Here is a 16,838-nt window from a genome sequence, read left to right on the forward strand (position 1 = left end):
CCCTCCTTCCCCGGCAGAGCATCTGGTGGATTTGAACCATGTGCCTTTGGGATTGTAGTTGCAGTTCCTTGCCACTAGGCCACCAGAGCTCCCCTATTTGTTTTGAGTTTTATTCCACCTTTTGCCCCTTTCTATTCAGAATCATCTGCTAGGGATCCCTTTTTAGATTGGTGGACAGTGGTAGCTGAACACCATCTAGTTACTCATGGTCCCTTAATCCTGTTTCACCCCCTTTTTTTTTTTCAAGGTTGGTTTTCATCCCTTTTCTCTGTTCCAGGCAAGGGGAAACAAGTAGTTCCACCTTAGGTGGCTGTCCTACAGGTTTTAAGACCAATTGCCACTCACCAAAGTAGGAGTGAAAAGTTAGAACATACAGATTCATTGCTGAAAGCAAGAAGCTCATGCTATTAAACAAAGCTGCAGAACTGAAGGCATTGGGCACGTGTGCAACCTCTTCTTGGGGCTACAGCACCACTGTAGACTAGAGTCACCATGGAGCATGGGCCCCAGTACTCATTTTTTCTGTTCCATAACCTTTTATCAAAAAGCAGCGTGGCTTATGATTTTATTTCATTATGTATTTGCTTTTTTGTTTTAGAATTTCAGAGCTTGTATTTTCAAAAGTCATTATAAATGCTTTAGATAGTGATATAATTAGGATAAGTTTAAACAAGTCTTTTTGTTTTTTCCAGTACAATAAAAAAATGTTAAGAGACTTCTTTTGGGGATCTGATGTTAGCATTTTTCTTCTCTCTCTCTTCAGTGGATTTGGCATGATAACATGCAGTTTCTTCAAGACAAAAATATTTTTGAACATACATATTTTGGGTGAGTTTGGTAAATTTAGTAATTGATTTTTTATATATATTTTTTTAAGAAACCATATTTTTTTAAAGTCTTGTTCTGTAAGAATTTTAAGTTACCCTTTTAAATTCTAGGTTTATGTGGCAGTTGTGTAGCTGTATTCCCAGCACGTTACCAGACCCGAAAGCTGTGTCCCTCATGACTGCAAAGGTAAGGGCGTCCACCTCACAGAATGTAGTCAGTTTACTGCTGATTTTAAATGCTAATTTTGTTTTCTTTTTTTTAATAGTTAAGCACTTCCTTTGTCCTGGAAACATTCATTCATTCCAAAGAAAAGGTATGTCTTATTTTGTGGAGTGTTGTGTCTTTTAGCTTTATTATCTTTAGTTTAATAGTCTCTCTGCCTTCATTGACTTCTTCCTTTTTTCTTTCTAGCCCACGATGCTTCAGTGGATTGAATTGTTGACCAAACAGTTTAATAACAGTCAAGCTGCTTGTGAGGTGATGTGAATAATTCATCAAATAATACATGTCTTTAAATTCCACCCCTACTCCCACTCCCCCGCCCCCATTTTTATCTGGGATGCTGCAGCAGAATGGGTTTTTTTTGTTTTGGTTTGGTTTGTTTTTTAATTGTACTTGTGGCAAGAATTACTGTCTAATTCTACTCAATGGGCCAATGACCCTTGTGGTGGTAGCAAAAACCTTGTCCATCATGTAGCATGCTGCCCGCACTCACGAGTCCAGGCTCTAACAGTGTGCTCAGCAAAGTCATTTTATCTGTTGGAAATCTTAAGGACCACGTAGTAAGTTTTTCTTTGATATAGTTGTAATTTATATATAAAATCTGTTGTTACTGATTATTCTTTTAAAATCCTTGGTATATTCCCTTATTTCATGGAAAAGCTCAGAATATTCTAAAGGCTGCTGCAGATGATTTCTCAACTACATTGAAATGTTGTCAAGAAATATTCCAATAACCTTTATATCTAGTTTGATTTCTTTGTTTTATGAGACATGTCACTAAGGTTTATTACAACTTAACCATCTTGACATTTAAATACCTTGTATTTATATTAGCTCCAAATGTGGTATAAAACTTTGTACGAGTACGAATTTTAGGAATTTCAATCCAGATCTGTAGGAGAAAGAAAAACCAGTAGATTTAATTAATCAATGTTTTTCTTTTGGAAAACTCAAAACTTTCACTTGTTCCTGTCAATTCACAACAGGTCATAGCTGATGATTGGATTTCCAGAGGGGGATTTCCCCACTTGCTTCCTGGAAACTGGTAGATTTGTCCTGCCAGAGCTACCCCCACACACTGTGCCACCTCAGCTTCCTCTTGTTTTAAAAAGACACCTCATACTTTGTGGTGATAGAATAGATTATTGATAAACATAAATTTCAGACACACATTTAAAATCTACACAGAAGTAGAAAGATGATGCTTGTGTTTTATCACGTAGTATCAACAAATCAAAATTTCTTTCACTATTTATTACTCTCCCCACTGTGTCTTTTCAGCTAAAAATCCTTCTAAAGCTAACCCAGATAGTTTCATTAATTCATAAGTGCTCATTACACAGCCCTAGTAGGGAACATGTTAAAAAATGGAACCACAGTGCTGTTCATTCTTTGTAACATCAGAAGTGATTAGCTAATGCTGTCTAATAAAACATAGGTCATATTAAATAGAAAGAAAGTAAATCATGCTTATGTACTATCAGTGGAAACAAACGACTTGACAAGCATCTATGATGAATAGTAGGAAATTTTGGAGACTGAGTAGGTGAAAAGTTGGTGGTTTGAATCCAGCCAGAGGCACTTCAGAAGACTGTGCTCCAAAAATACAGCCTTGAAAGACTGTGGAGTATAGTTCTACTTCAGTTCAGCATAATTTTTATATTGTCTTGCTGGCAACTAACAAAAACTAGAAGAGGATAGTATTTCATTTGATTGTGTTAAAGGTGGCGGCCACCATACTATGTGCTGTGATGCACTTGATAAGCAGAATGTTAGTGCCATGCTGACTGGGAGTTGGATGATGAGAGGACCCTGTTGAGGATTTTAGACTCTCAACAACTGAAGAAGCATCTTTAATAAGCACTTAAGATTGTAGAACCATCAGCTAGAAATTAAGCCTTTTACACATTTGTTGTTTTTAAATCACACTCAGTTAAATGTTGGTTGAATGTTAAAATCAGGCTTTTATTTTCTTACAGTGGTTTTTAGACCGAATGGCTGATGATGACTGGTGGCCTATGCAGATACTCATTAAGTGCCCTAATCAGATTGTGAGACAGGTAAGAACTTGTTTCTAAAAGGAATGACCTCTGAGTTAATTGTTCTAAACTTGGATGTAAGTAACGCCCCTAGATGCCGCCCCTAGATGCCGTTAGTGGCTTGTGCATAGCTCCTGACCTGACAGGTTGGCACTTTGAACCCACCCAGTGATGACACAGAAGGAAGGCCTGCTGGCTGACTTGTGTGAAGATGACAGCTGGGAAATGAATTTAAAGGAGCTGCCTCCTATCAGAAATGTCGCTGGCTGTTGTCTCCACAGTTGGATCTTATCAAATATAATAAGGAAATTGAAATTGTTTATTTCTGAGTTACAAAGTCTGAACTTAATAAAGAAATCTGTCTGAAGCAAAAACTCCATGTTTTTCAGTAAAAGCAGTAGAAAATCATTAATACTGCAGATGTGGTGGCCCTGTCTAGTTCCAACTCTGCGATTTCACTGTCTGAGAACGGCCGATTCTCTCTGCTGCATTCAGGCTGCATAGTCCTTAAATGGTTCTTTTTTAGACTCTGAACCATCGTAGGATACTGTAATGACTTTGAAAGATAAATGAATAGGATACAGCTCATTTTCATGACAGGAGTCTGAACTATCACATGAAGCAGTTTGGTCCCTTGAATTACTGTGAAGATTGCTGTTAGGTACAGTGAGTCAACCAGGGCTTAGTGTAACCCTGAGGACAAGCTAAAACCTTGCTCTGTGTTACAAGATCCTCTGTAACAGGTTATTTTTCAATCTATTGTTGAAACTCCAAGAAGAGTTTAGAATGGCAGGTTATTAGCTGTGAGCAAACCAAAACTAAGTGGCATAGCATTGTGAGTCAGGCTGGTTTCTCCATGTCTGTTACTTGGCAGATGTACAATCTCAGGTTGCTAAATGGTTTTCTTTTCCAGATGTTTCAGCGCCTGTGTATCCATGTGATTCAGAGACTCAGACCTGTTCATGCTCATCTGTATCTGCAGCCAGGAATGGAAGATGGGTAAGAAATAACTAGTAAAGGTTTCATTTAAGCTTTCTGATGACCTGCCCATGATGTATTTTTAAAAATACTCATTCTGAAATATATACGTATGTATCTTTAATAATAGTTTTACAACAGGTTCTTTTTTTCTTCCTGCTTCTTCAAAATGCTCTACAAATAACTTCATGCCTGAGATGTGTTGATTGTGTTGATTCATTGGCCAAGTCATTATAATTAGAACCCAATATTTTCCAGTATGTTTTCTTCTTATGTTTAGTATTAAAATGATAGTAGAGATAAATGCAAGTATTTAGAAAATAATTCTCTTAGACAGTATTTCTCTGCAGACTTTATAATTCTCAAAGATGGTAATAAATTGTTTTCAGGTCCGATGACATGGATGCCTCGGTAGAAGATATTGGTGGCCGTTCATGTGTCACTCGATTTGTGAGAACTCTGTTATTAATTATGGAGCACGGTGTAAAACCTCACAGTAAACACCTTACAGAGTATTTTGCCTTTCTTTATGAATTTGCCAAAATGGGTGAAGAAGAGGTAAGGATGTATCTTAATTTTTCTCAGTTATGTGCTTATTTTTAAAACTTTAAAATTTTTACTTTGCTTTTAAATATTCTTGTTTTTAGAGCCAATTTCTGCTTTCATTGCAAGCCATATCTACGATGGTTCATTTTTACATGGGAACCAAAGGGCCTGAAAATGTAAGTTCCGTTCCCCTCATACCAGGATTTGACAGCTCATCTAGTTAGTAGTTTGTAGTAGTGCTGTCATTAGATAAGATCTCTGTTATTAAACTCTAAGGATCTAAGGCTGGTTAGTATTTTTTATGTCCTTTAAATGGATATAGAATAAAAAATTGAGTAATAAACTTCACTGATAAAGCAAGTAAACATGAACAAGATGCTTTTGGGTCCTCTCAACCTATTTGGCTGAGTATTCATATTCTTGGCTTTCCTATACTTTTTGAGTCCTTTGCTATTATTGTGTTTTGAAATCGTTCACATACTTAAATAGCTTTTCTAGTCCTGTTGTCTATATTGGCCAGCATTAAATTGCATTGTGTTAAAACTGTTTCATTTCATATTTACAATAGCTTTAATAAGTTAGTACTGTTTTTATTTCCATTTAACAGTTGTTGAAGAAGATAAAGCTCAGGGAAATTAACTGACCCTAGAACCAGTGAGGTGGGGAGTTCTAGTAGGGTAGTAGGGAGTGAGTTGCAGTGCTGACCTGGCAGTTCAGCTCCACCACAGCCCCAGGGAGAAGAGTCAGTGGGGTGGTTCTCAATGGTTTTAAAAGGTTTTTGACAGTGATTTGAATTTTGATCTGTCAAAACAATGTTTTCATGACCACTCTGTTCTCATATTTCTCAAAAAATGGATTTGATTTTCCTATTCTTGTTTAGACATCTCATTAAACAACTCTTGATTGGTTCAATCATAAAATTTTTTTAAGTCCTTTGAACTTCAAATCCCCGGCAGTATGTGAAATGATCCAGGAAGTATTAAAAGAAGATGGAAGGAATATACTGAGTCACTGTATCGAAAGGAATTGGAAGACACAGAAGAATTTCATGAAACAACATATGAGCAAGAGCCTATGGTGATGAAGGAAGAAGTTCAGGCTGCTTTGAAGGACATGGCAAAAAATAAGTCTCCAGGAATAGATGGTATACCAATTGACATATTTCAGTTAACAGATGCTGCCCTGGACGTGCTCACCAAGTTGTGCCAAGAAATCTGGAGAACGACCACTTGGCCAATTGACTGGATATTTGTTCCCATCCCAAAGAAAGGTGACCCAACAGAATGTGGAAACTACAAAACAGTCTCACTGATTTCACATGCAAGCAAGATTTTACTGAAGATTATCCAAAAACGACTGGAACAGCACATCAACAGAGAGCTACCAGAAGTCCAGGCTGGGTTTAGAAGGGGTCGTGGTACTAGAGATATTGTAGCTGATGTTAGATGGATCTTGGCTGAAAGCAGGGAATACCAGAGGAATATCTATCTGTGTTTCATTGACTATGCAAAGGCGTTTGACTATGTAGATCATAACAAACTATGGCTGACTCTGAGAAGAATGGGAATCCCAGAACACTTGATCGTTCTAATGCGAAACTTATACTTGGACCAGGAGGCAGTCGTCAGAACAGAGCAAGGGAACACTGCATGGTTCAAAATTGGGAAGGGCGTACGCCAGGGATGCATCCTATCTCCATACCTTTTCAACCTATTTGCAGAACAGATTATCCGGGAGGCTGGGCGCTATGAGGAGAAATGTGGGGTCAAGATTGGTGGGCGATTTATCAATAATCTGCGTTATGCGGATGACACAACCCTGCTTGCTGAAACTGAGGAGGACCTGAAGCGCCTGCTGCAGAGTGTCAAGGACTGCCGCCTACAATATGGATTGAGGCTAAATGTCAAGAAGACAAAGATTCTCACCACTGGACCAATTGGCAGCATCAGGATGGATGGTGAAGAGCTTGAGATTGTGCACAGCTTTAGTTTGCTTGGCTCCATAGTCAACAGTCTTGGCACCAGCAGCCAGGAAATTAAAAGGCGCATTGCCATGGGGAAGTCTGCTGTTAGGGACCTCTCCAAAGTGCTGAAGAGCAATGGTATCTCTTTGGAGACTAAGGTGTGTCTGATACAGGCCATGGTCTTCGCAATCACCTGTTATGCATCAGAGAGTTGGACAATGACCAAGGAGGATAGAAGGAGAATTGATGCCTTTGAGCTGTGGTGCTGGAGAAAAATATTGAGAATACCATGGACTGCTAGGAAAACAGATTTGTCCTGGAAAGGGTTAAACCGGGTGGCTCCTTGGAGGCAAGGATTCTGAGGCTCCGTCTAACATACTTTGGACATGTTGTGAGGAGAAACCGGTCCTTAGAGAGGGACATCATGCTTGGGAGAGTGGAGGGACAGCACAGGAGAGGAAGGCCCTCTATGAGGTGGATTGATTCAGTGACTGGGATAATTGGGATGGGAGTGTCAGAGATAGTGCGATTGGCACAGGACAGAGCGGAGTTTAGGGCTGTTGTACATAGGGTCCCTATGAGTCGCAGGCGACTCGACGGCACATAACAACAACAACAAATGAATATAACTTTTTTTTTTTAATAATTATTTTTGTGTGAGTGTACCGTCAAATCCGATCTGACTGGTACAGGAGGAGATTGTCCCTCCTTCCTCGGCAGAGCATCTGGTGGATTCGAACCGTGCGCCTCTGGGATTGTAGTTGCAGCTCCTTGCCACTAGGCCACCAGAGCTCCCCTAAATGAATATAACTTAACTGCTTGTATTATCTTCAAACTACAAATAAATTTCTTTGGTTTAACTAGCATTTTTACTGAATAGGAAGTAGTGTTTATCTTTCAAGGGACTTTGATTATAAGTAGAGAAATTATTTAAGGTTTTATCTCTTCTAGATGAGATAAATTGTCACAGAATTGAGAGTTATTGTTTTAGAGGTCTGCCCAACGAGTGTAAAATTCTTTGAAAGGCTGTTTAGACTGTGTTTGAAACTGGTCAGGAGCCTTTGAGTGGGTGGTTGTCGTGGTATTCGCTCCTACCATCACTTACGTGAGCCACTTACAGAATGTGTTACTTGCTTTCAAGATGAGGAAAGAATCAGTACCGTATTGAAATTGAGTTTGATTCCCTTCTAGCCTCAAGTTGAAGTGCTGTCAGAAGAAGAAGGTGAAGAGGAAGAGGAGGAGGAAGATATTCTGTCTCTGGCAGAAGAAAAATACAGGCCCGCTGCGCTTGAAAAGATGATTGCTTTAGTTGCTCTTCTGGTTGAACAGTCTCGGTCAGAAAGGTAAGTGCTTTCATACTCAAAGTGCTTAAAGTATGTTTGGCTTTAGTGTTTCGTATAATTGTCTTGTCCTTCCTAATTCAGGAGCTTTATTTAAACCTTTATAAAAACAGCTCATTCATCAATCTTGTACGAGTAGAGAATTTATCCTGTTGGACATATATACCGAAGATGATTATAGTGAAGATTCTAGCAATACTATATATGCATTTATCCTTTAACCCAACAGATGTTGAAATCTGCCTTAAAAATAGAATAGCTAAAATAAGTAAATCACTGAAGCAGTGATTGTAATTGCAAACTATTAGAAACAACCCAAATACTTATCAAAACAGAGTATCCAGACAGTATAATGTTTAACAGCTGAAGAAAAACGAAGGAAGGATAGGGTGATGTGTACTACCCTGGAGAAAGTATGACACAGGCTGTTTACGAAAAGGGTGGCTATTAGCGCGAGCATGTGTGAGAGAGTGTGTGTTAATGAGAGAGTAAGTGGAAAACATTATTTTCGATGGTCTTGAAGGTGGGGGTGGAGAAGAAGAAATGAAAAGACTGGAAACAAGAATTCCTTTCTTTGAATATACTTCTGTAGATTTTTAATTTTTTAATCATGTAAATATTTTTATATAGTTCTAAATAAGTGAATAAAAACAGTCCCTAAAATCAAGACAAAGTGAAATAAACGAGCATAATTCTGTGCCATATTTCTTTGCAGATAACTTGCACCTCATACGGTTTTTGCCGTCTGCACAACACTACCTCACGCTTGGACGTTATTCTCATTAGCATTATTTGCCCTTTTTTTAACACATTGCTGATTTTGGTTGACACTATGAAGACATAATTAAACTGATATTTGTTTCATAGCTGCCCTAATGTAATCTAATAGTTTTACTTACAAAGATATAGTAAAGTTTTGTACTCGGCTGTTAAGCTCACATTTTCTATTTATCAATCTAAGTGAATAGAAACAAGCACACTATTTCATTTGTTAGTTTTCTAGTTGTTGGACGACTGCCAAACTGGATCCACGACTGCTTATACCTTTATTCTATAGTTATAATTGAAAGTAATAGTTTTCAGACTATTTTTTGTACATGTAATCAAGAAATGAAAGAAAATGTACAAAAGGCTGTGAATTGTCTGTAATGGGGAGGAGCAAGTGAGTGAAGACAGACTTACTTCTGGAGACATCACAAGACATGCGGTGTATGTGCGCACTGTGACAGCAGGTTTACTTAATGGCCTCATTTCTGCACGTTTTTAGGTGTGTGTGGTCACGTTATTTGCAAAAAAGTGTAGTATTCAGCTGGTAGTTTAGGGATTATCTGAAATGTCTTTAAAACCCATTAACTGTCAGTCCCTAGTGAGATGCACATTAAGGGCAAACTGTTAAATCACTGTAAACTCTTTCAGTAATTTCATTATTAGTAATGTAAGTGGAATTACACTGAAGCTATTATGCATGTTATAGAATAAAGCAGATAAGCGATTGTTAATGTCATTAGAAACCCTCAATTTACAGCAAACACAAAAAATCATAAAATTATAACATTATAGTGTTTTTATATAACTTTATAAATAAATTTGAACCAGAAATATTGGTGTGAGATCATGATTTATTTTTTCTTAAGCAAATAAAAATTCCATCTCCTACATCTCTTTTCCTGAATAAGCTTAATACATCCTTGTTCCCCAGCCCAGAATCGGTGAATACCCCTGGCATCTCATTTATAAATCCTAGAGGTGTCCACTGAAAGAATTCTTATGCCTTGGAGATACTGCTGATTTTAATTCTGAGACAGGAAATTAACCTGAAATTGTCAATCTGGAAAACAAATGAGCTAATAAATGATATTCTGGTGGAACTCTGGTGGCCTCTTGGTAAGAAGTTGTGCTGCCTACCCAAAGGGACATGATTTGAATCCACTAGCTGCTCGGACCAAGAAAGATGGGCAAAGTCTTCCTCTCTCAGCTTCTGAAAACCCACTGAGCTATGAGTTGCTTCCGACCTATGGGCTTCACCAGCAGCAGCTAGTTGATGTTAACACAACACTCGTGGCATGGTCTGTAGGGTTGTGCTGCTGACGGAATTGGGGTGCCTCTGAGACCACCAGCACCTCCACTGGAGAACAATGGTGGTGATAGCCTCTGAAAACTCTAGAAGATCAGCTGTGAACCAGCTCTAGATCAAAAGCAGTGAGGCAGAGTTTGAGTTGTAAGGCCGTTTTAGAAGGATTCGAGTCAATTACACTTCATTACTTGTTAAATATTAAGCCACTTGAGCATCACTAATTGTAACTTCAGAGTGGACTGACACATGTCAGAAGTTTGCAGAACCAATGACGCATGATACATAAAAACTGTTTTATTTATAATTCTTAGGAAACTACTGAATAGTTGCGCATCAGTTTTTTTAAAACTAATCAGGTACATGTATCACTCATCAATGCAACAATCATGCATTTATCTCTTCTGGGATGGTTATCTTTATTCTTTACTTTTTAAACTTTTTATGTCAGTGAAGATGAAGAAATCATTTTGATATTTCATACAATCATTCATAGACATTTTGTTTTAGAACATTTTGTTACCATTGGTGTCATTAATTAGTTGCAGTGTCTAATAAAGGATTCATGCCTCTGCAAACTATGAACTTTGAGAAATGATATTTATAGAAAGGCTTTATGCTTGACTCGACAGCAGTCAACAACAATAAAGGATTCTATTTTAACCTGCTGATGGGTGACATAAAGTTTATTAATATGGAAATAAATGAATTCATAAATCAGTAAGACTTACACTATCATCATTCCTTCTAGAAATAGACTAAGCTGCATTTTACATATTTTGGGCATGTTATCAGGAGGCAACAATCTTAGAAAACGACATCATGCTAGGAAAGTAGAGGGTTAGTGCGAAAGAAGCCCCTCAATGAGATGAATTGACAGTGACTGTAACATTGGACTTGAGCACAGGAGAGATCATGATGGCACAGCATAGGGTAAGATTATGATGGGTCACCACAGTCATAGTCAACTCAGCAGCACTTAATAGCACTACTATTATGTAACAGCTCTTCAAAAACCAGGCCTAACGAATTGCCATAACCTGATAACATTTCAGACATGGACAGCTCTTTGTGTACCTGCTGGTACAAGTGCACACCATTGATTGCTTATAAAGTGTTCTTAATAAAGATGTAAGATCTTAATCACAAGTTTCTAGATCTACCATTTTATAGCAATTAAGGGACAGTAACAAATTCACATCTGTAGGAATGCCATCAGCAAAACAGAAAATGGTAGAACACTGTTGTCTGCAGCCTGCTTTTTCAGTAGATAAAATGCAAGATAGAGTATATGAGAGGAAACCAATGGATTAATAGATGAGACATATCAATGCGGTACAGTATGTGGATATACTGACTCCTGATTTGGTCACATTAAGATAGTGAATTTATTATTTATTTTTATTTTTTAGAAAATTGCAGTGATGGGATCAGTGTATCATAGTAGAGAATTGCTGCTCTCATGTAGGTTACTGGACTCTAGGAGGAGTTGGTGGCAGTTAGTACTGTAGATTCCAGGTCGTGACGATCTACATGATTGTGTAAAACTGTCCCATTGGATTTACTTGGCTGCCATCTTCATTGTAGTTGCCATCTCTTTATTTCACAGAGCTGTTGGGTGGATTCAAACCTGTAACCTTTCAGTTTCCAGCCAAGCTCTTAACCATTGTATCATGGGGTCCTTATTAGGTAGATAGTCAAGATCCTACTTTTTTCCCCCCATTTCTGTGTGTCTGAACTCTTCAGAAAAAAAAATTTTGATAAAATATATTACAGCATCATTCCTCAAAGTTGGAAGTGGAAATACCATTTGACCAGTTATCCCGTTACTGGGAATATTTGCACAGCCATGTTAATTGCAGCATTATTCACAGTAGCTAAGAGATGGAAGCAGCCTGAGTGCTTGTCAACAAATGGATAAGGGAGAACTGTGGCACAGCCACACGATAGAATATCACGCAGCACTGGAACGCAATGAACTTGTAAGACACTGCAAAACATGGATGAGTCTGGAAGACATTATGCTCAGTGAAATACCGTAGTCACAAAAGGATAAATACTGCAAAATACCACTGTTAAAATAGGATGGGCGTGGAGGAGAGGAGAGCAGAAAGGAATGGATAATGACCACGATGCTGGGATGGGGGACGGGAAGAATGTCAGGGACTGGATGATTCGACATCAAGTGTATAGCAACTGACAACCTGGAACAAGACATGCATTATAAAACAAACTGGGAGGGAGAGGAAGGATATATCAATGAATGAATGAAACCCTTTGTGATTTTAGTGAAAGTTTAGAAAAGAAGGAAAGATGTTGGGACTCTGTTCTGCTGTGGCCTACATGTAGTTGCTCTGAGTGAAATCAGCCCCACAAAACCTGGTTCAGTTTGTTTTGCATTAGGGTTATAATAAATTTGTTATTACATGTTTCATTTTGGGAGATTTTGGGGTTTTGTGTATCAAAACATGGACTTGAAATGATCCTAAGAAGTGCAATGTGGATGGAGGCAAAACCCCACAATCTTTAAAAAGATAATAAATCCCATGAGCAATGAAAACACCATTGTGTGCTTATAGCTCAGGTAGATGGGACCATATGATGCATAGCAGCAGAGTCATTACGGCAGAGGTTCACATGGCCTGTTCATCCTGGGAACTCATTGGTTCTGCGTTTCTTCACTTTTCTCCCTTCTTTGTTCGGGCAGAGAGACTTAGATGGCAGCTGGAAAGCTTAGTCGGCAAAGCAGGGTGTAGAACATTGTCTTGTGGAATATACTGTATCCGTTGACATTGTTCCCCCAGGACAGTGGCCTTGAGACTCTAGGACCAGCGGCTCATGCCTTCAGAGTGTTTGATTATGACTAAGAAACTTATTTTGTCACCTGTTGCCTCTACTGTAGATGTGGCTATGTTTACAACATACACTATGCATGCAGAAATACAATTTACCAGAATTTCTGTGTGTGTGGGGGGGAAACAAAACCCTTTGACTTGGTTAAATAGAAATAAAATTTATTTGAGCTTCCATATGTCAGTTCCGGAATCTAAAAAACCTCCTTGAAACAGTATTAATAGGCCTAGGTCAATAACAATTAGATAAAATAATGTATATGTGATTGTATAAAATGTAATATTACATGAATGAAATATTAAACCAATAAAAAATGGAGCGGGGAAAAATACCTGATTATAAAGATGTCTGGGAGAGTTTAAAAAGATGCTGCTGATAATTCATGAGTTACAGTATAATTGGCAAGAAGTAAAAAATAATTTCTTGCTGGTAGCTTGGTGTAGTTTGAATCGCATCGGCAGTTTTTCTCCGTGTTACGGTGTGAGTACCTATGAAGCAATACACAGGAGGGAGGACTTTTTTCAGCCAATCTTTTCTTTCAGGCATTTGACACTATCACAGACCGATATGGCGGCATTAACCGGAGGAAAGGTAATACTTCTTGTTTTCAAACAATTTTTACTTTCACTAAAATAGAACAATTCTAAAATGAATACTCTTTGCTTTTAACAGGGATTTCCCTTCTTGTTTCAACATATTCGTGATGGCATCAATATAAGACAGACTTGCAATCTGATTTTCAGTCTCTGTCGATACAATAATCGACTTGCAGAACATGTAAGTATTAAGACATAGCTGTAAAGATTTTGAGTAATTTTTTTATGTATTCTGAAAATCTCCTTTTTCTGTTTTAGATTGTGTCAATGCTTTTCACATCAATAGCAAAGTTGACTCCTGAGGTATGTTGGCAATTGTTTATGGTTTTTTTAAAACTGTCATCAATTTCACATGAACATCTATAATAGTTTTTAAAAGAATTATCACATTTCCACCCAGAACTTGTTTCTAAGTGTGTATAACTTGACTATACCAAATTAAATAATCATATCCTAAGGATGTAAATAGGAATGTGTCATTTACTGCCCATTTGCTAAAACCGCGAATGGCTTAGAGCATATAATTGTACCCAAATCGGGTGGATCAGCTAGAGTTCTGTAAAGGTCAAGTGTTACCACTTTGATTATCAGCTCATAGCAATTTCATAGAGTCGAGTCGCTCCTTCCTTTCCTAGATTATACTCTTCACAGAAGCAGACTGCCAGGTCTTTTTCCGCCAGAGTGTGTTCAGATCAGCAGGCCTTTGTTTAGTCACCAGCCACTTGACTGCTGTATCCCCAGGGCTCCTTGTAGGCGAAGGAGTAGATGGAAAGTAGAATATGGATGGTACAAATGGAAATGTTGCCGCTCCTGTAACCCTCTGTTAACTTAATCCTGTAAAAAATGTTCGTCTGAGTTTTTCAGTGGGACGTGGGTGACTGATTAGCAAGTTTCTTTCCACTCTCCTCAAGTGAAATGTCCAGATTTGACGTCCAGGAAAAGACATGTGTGCTGTTGAGTGGGACTTCCGTATAAGTGACTTCAATCCCCTAGCTGATCCTGCTGCCTGTGGTGATTGAGTTCATATGCAGGAGCACTGTCTGCTAGGTTAGCCCTTGAAATTCAAATGTGTTGAAGAATGTGTCTTATTGACACAGTGAAGTTGGTACAGAATGATGTGCATACTTGTTTCCCACTGATAGACGTGGATTAAAATTGATCCCAATACAGTCATGTTATGTGTCTCCCAGGCAGCCAATCCGTTCTTTAAGTTGTTGACTATGCTCATGGAATTTACCGGCGGCCCTCCAGGAATGCCCCCCTTTGCATCTTACATTCTACAGAGAATATGGGAGGTGAGTTTTGCTGCAATTTTGGGGGGCTTTTTTTGTTTTAGTTTGTTTTAGCTACCAGTCTCTTCTTGGATATTACAAAATAGTTTTGGTAGTCAGAGAAGATGATTTGGGACTTAAAAAATTCAGACGGAAAAAATTCTTGGCTTTTGATGGACTCTTATGTAGCATTTTAGCCAATCTGAGTTCCTCTTTTTTTTGACTCTCACGAGTCCCTAAAAGAAATCATAGAAGTTAATGGCATATAAGTATTTTTAGCTATCGACAGAATTTATAGTGGAAGTATCGATAATTTCCCTTCCTCTTGAGTTATTGCTGAGTTCATACTTGCCCCCAACCCTTAGGATTCAAAAAATCCTGCCATTTGAACCAGGGTTGGCAAACTGTAAGAGGCTACATAATACACTTTTTTTAGACTTAATTTGTCTTTACCTGTTGCCATTCGCACCGTTTATACATGAGTTAGCATGCCAGTGTTCAGTAAAACCTTAACGTGTAGCACCAAAATTTACTGCTACTCTATAGATTTCATTTTTCTTTCCCCAGAAAAATCTCAGCATTGCAGTGAACTACTTTCCATAGGTTGTTCATGAAATTTAAAAAAAAAAAAGGTTTAAAGAATTAAAAATATTTTTAAATAGACTCCCATATACACTCTTGATTATTTCCCATTTATTTCACAAACTAATCTAATGACAAGTTGTGAACATTGTCTGTTCATGAATGCAGATAGTCTTTTAAAAATAGGGGAAGAATGTGGATGAAATTTATCAGTCTTTAATTTTCAAGAAATTTTAGCTACATGTAGATATATCAAAAGCTCAATTGTTCTATATTCTGTTCTTGACTTTCCCCTCCCTTGAATTCCAGGTGATTGAATACAATCCTTCTCAGTGTCTGGATTGGCTGGCAGTGCAGACCCCGCGAAACAAGCTGGCACACAGCTGGGTCCTACAAAATATGGAGAACTGGGTGGAGAGGTTTCTTCTGGCTCACAATTACCCTAGAGTCAGGACCTGTAAGTCACAAATTCAGAATGGAGCAAACTGTTCCATATTTTGTTTCCTTTTGAAGGTGACTGCAGTGTGCCCATCATTGTCTAACCCTAAAAGCCCTGGAGATGTTTGTAAAGGTCAATAGTAAATAATATGTGGAAAGTTATGACAATGTTTTACCAGATCTATTGTGTTTGTATTAGGATACAAAACCATACTCTTTCATGGGTAATGTCACTACTGAGTTTGGTTGTTTTTTGTTTTTTTTCCTTGCCAACAGCTAGACATGGCAACTTCTGTGAAGGTTGCAGAATAATAAAGAGATACTAAGCGGAGAAAATATTTTCTTTAATGATAAACAGACCTAAATAATTGTCCTCAAACTTGTTAAGAGACAAATAGCTATTTGACAATGTGGAAAATTGCTTGTAAATATGTGCTTATAGTGGTATAGACTGAAGAGGTTTTTTTACCTAATTTACAGTATAAAAATTTAAGGATTAGCTGAGAATGTTTGGTCCAAAGAAATAGGATGTATACCATTCAGCTGGAACCAGTGTTTTCAGAGGCTGGGAATTACACAGGAGGAGATTGCTCGTCTCTCGTCCACCTGGTGGTTTTGAACCGCGAGCCTCTGAGCTCCTTAAAAAAGAGGACAGACATCTTAAAATAGGCAAATATGAAAGAGGAAGTAGGCTTATGCCAAGTTATTTGTACTATAAAATTGAGCACAAGAACCTAAGGCAGTTGTTTCTAAGGCAGTTTGGTTTTTTGGAGGTTGTATAAGCAAGATAATCTGTTCTTCCTAATTTGCCATTTCTTCTCAAAGATAAATCTCCTCCCCCAACATAACTAATTTTTAAAATTTTAAAGTCTCAAATTCATACCTTTGATAGGAATAGACACATGGTAAATGTCAGTTGTATAGTCTGTGTGACAGGTCCATGGATCTTCAGAACAATTTATTCAGCTTCGTTGTTTGAAAATTGCATAATAAAATGTTGGGGGTGTGTCTCTCTCAGGGAAGTCTCTCTCAGGGAGGAGTGATAGGGAATGGCAAAGGATACACTGACAAAGAAGATTAATCAGAACTGGCTTTGACAAGCACTGTGGCA

The 16,838-nt window shown here is 38.1% G+C and overlaps 1 protein-coding gene across 1 annotated transcript in view; it reads left to right on the forward strand.

Annotated features, from left to right (window-relative positions):
• Positions 1 to 16,838, forward strand: part of USP34 (ubiquitin specific peptidase 34) — a 179,470-nt gene that overhangs the window by 135,525 nt on the left and 27,107 nt on the right. Inside the window, exons 54-67 of the mRNA XM_006881033.1 lie at positions 764 to 828; positions 939 to 1,014; positions 1,094 to 1,141; positions 1,240 to 1,305; positions 3,030 to 3,110; positions 4,003 to 4,088; positions 4,457 to 4,625; positions 4,715 to 4,789; positions 7,768 to 7,919; positions 13,383 to 13,431; positions 13,513 to 13,617; positions 13,695 to 13,739; positions 14,627 to 14,731; positions 15,599 to 15,746. Coding sequence (XP_006881095.1) covers positions 764 to 828; positions 939 to 1,014; positions 1,094 to 1,141; positions 1,240 to 1,305; positions 3,030 to 3,110; positions 4,003 to 4,088; positions 4,457 to 4,625; positions 4,715 to 4,789; positions 7,768 to 7,919; positions 13,383 to 13,431; positions 13,513 to 13,617; positions 13,695 to 13,739; positions 14,627 to 14,731; positions 15,599 to 15,746 — 1,270 coding nt within the window. The remainder of the gene's footprint in view (positions 1 to 763; positions 829 to 938; positions 1,015 to 1,093; positions 1,142 to 1,239; positions 1,306 to 3,029; positions 3,111 to 4,002; positions 4,089 to 4,456; positions 4,626 to 4,714; positions 4,790 to 7,767; positions 7,920 to 13,382; positions 13,432 to 13,512; positions 13,618 to 13,694; positions 13,740 to 14,626; positions 14,732 to 15,598; positions 15,747 to 16,838) is intronic.

The sequence above is a fragment of the Elephantulus edwardii genome, unplaced genomic scaffold, assembly GCF_000299155.1.
Source record: "Elephantulus edwardii isolate Elephantulus edwardi_28Jun2011 unplaced genomic scaffold, EleEdw1.0 scaffold00011, whole genome shotgun sequence".
Lineage (NCBI taxonomy): Eukaryota > Metazoa > Chordata > Mammalia > Macroscelidea > Macroscelididae > Elephantulus > Elephantulus edwardii.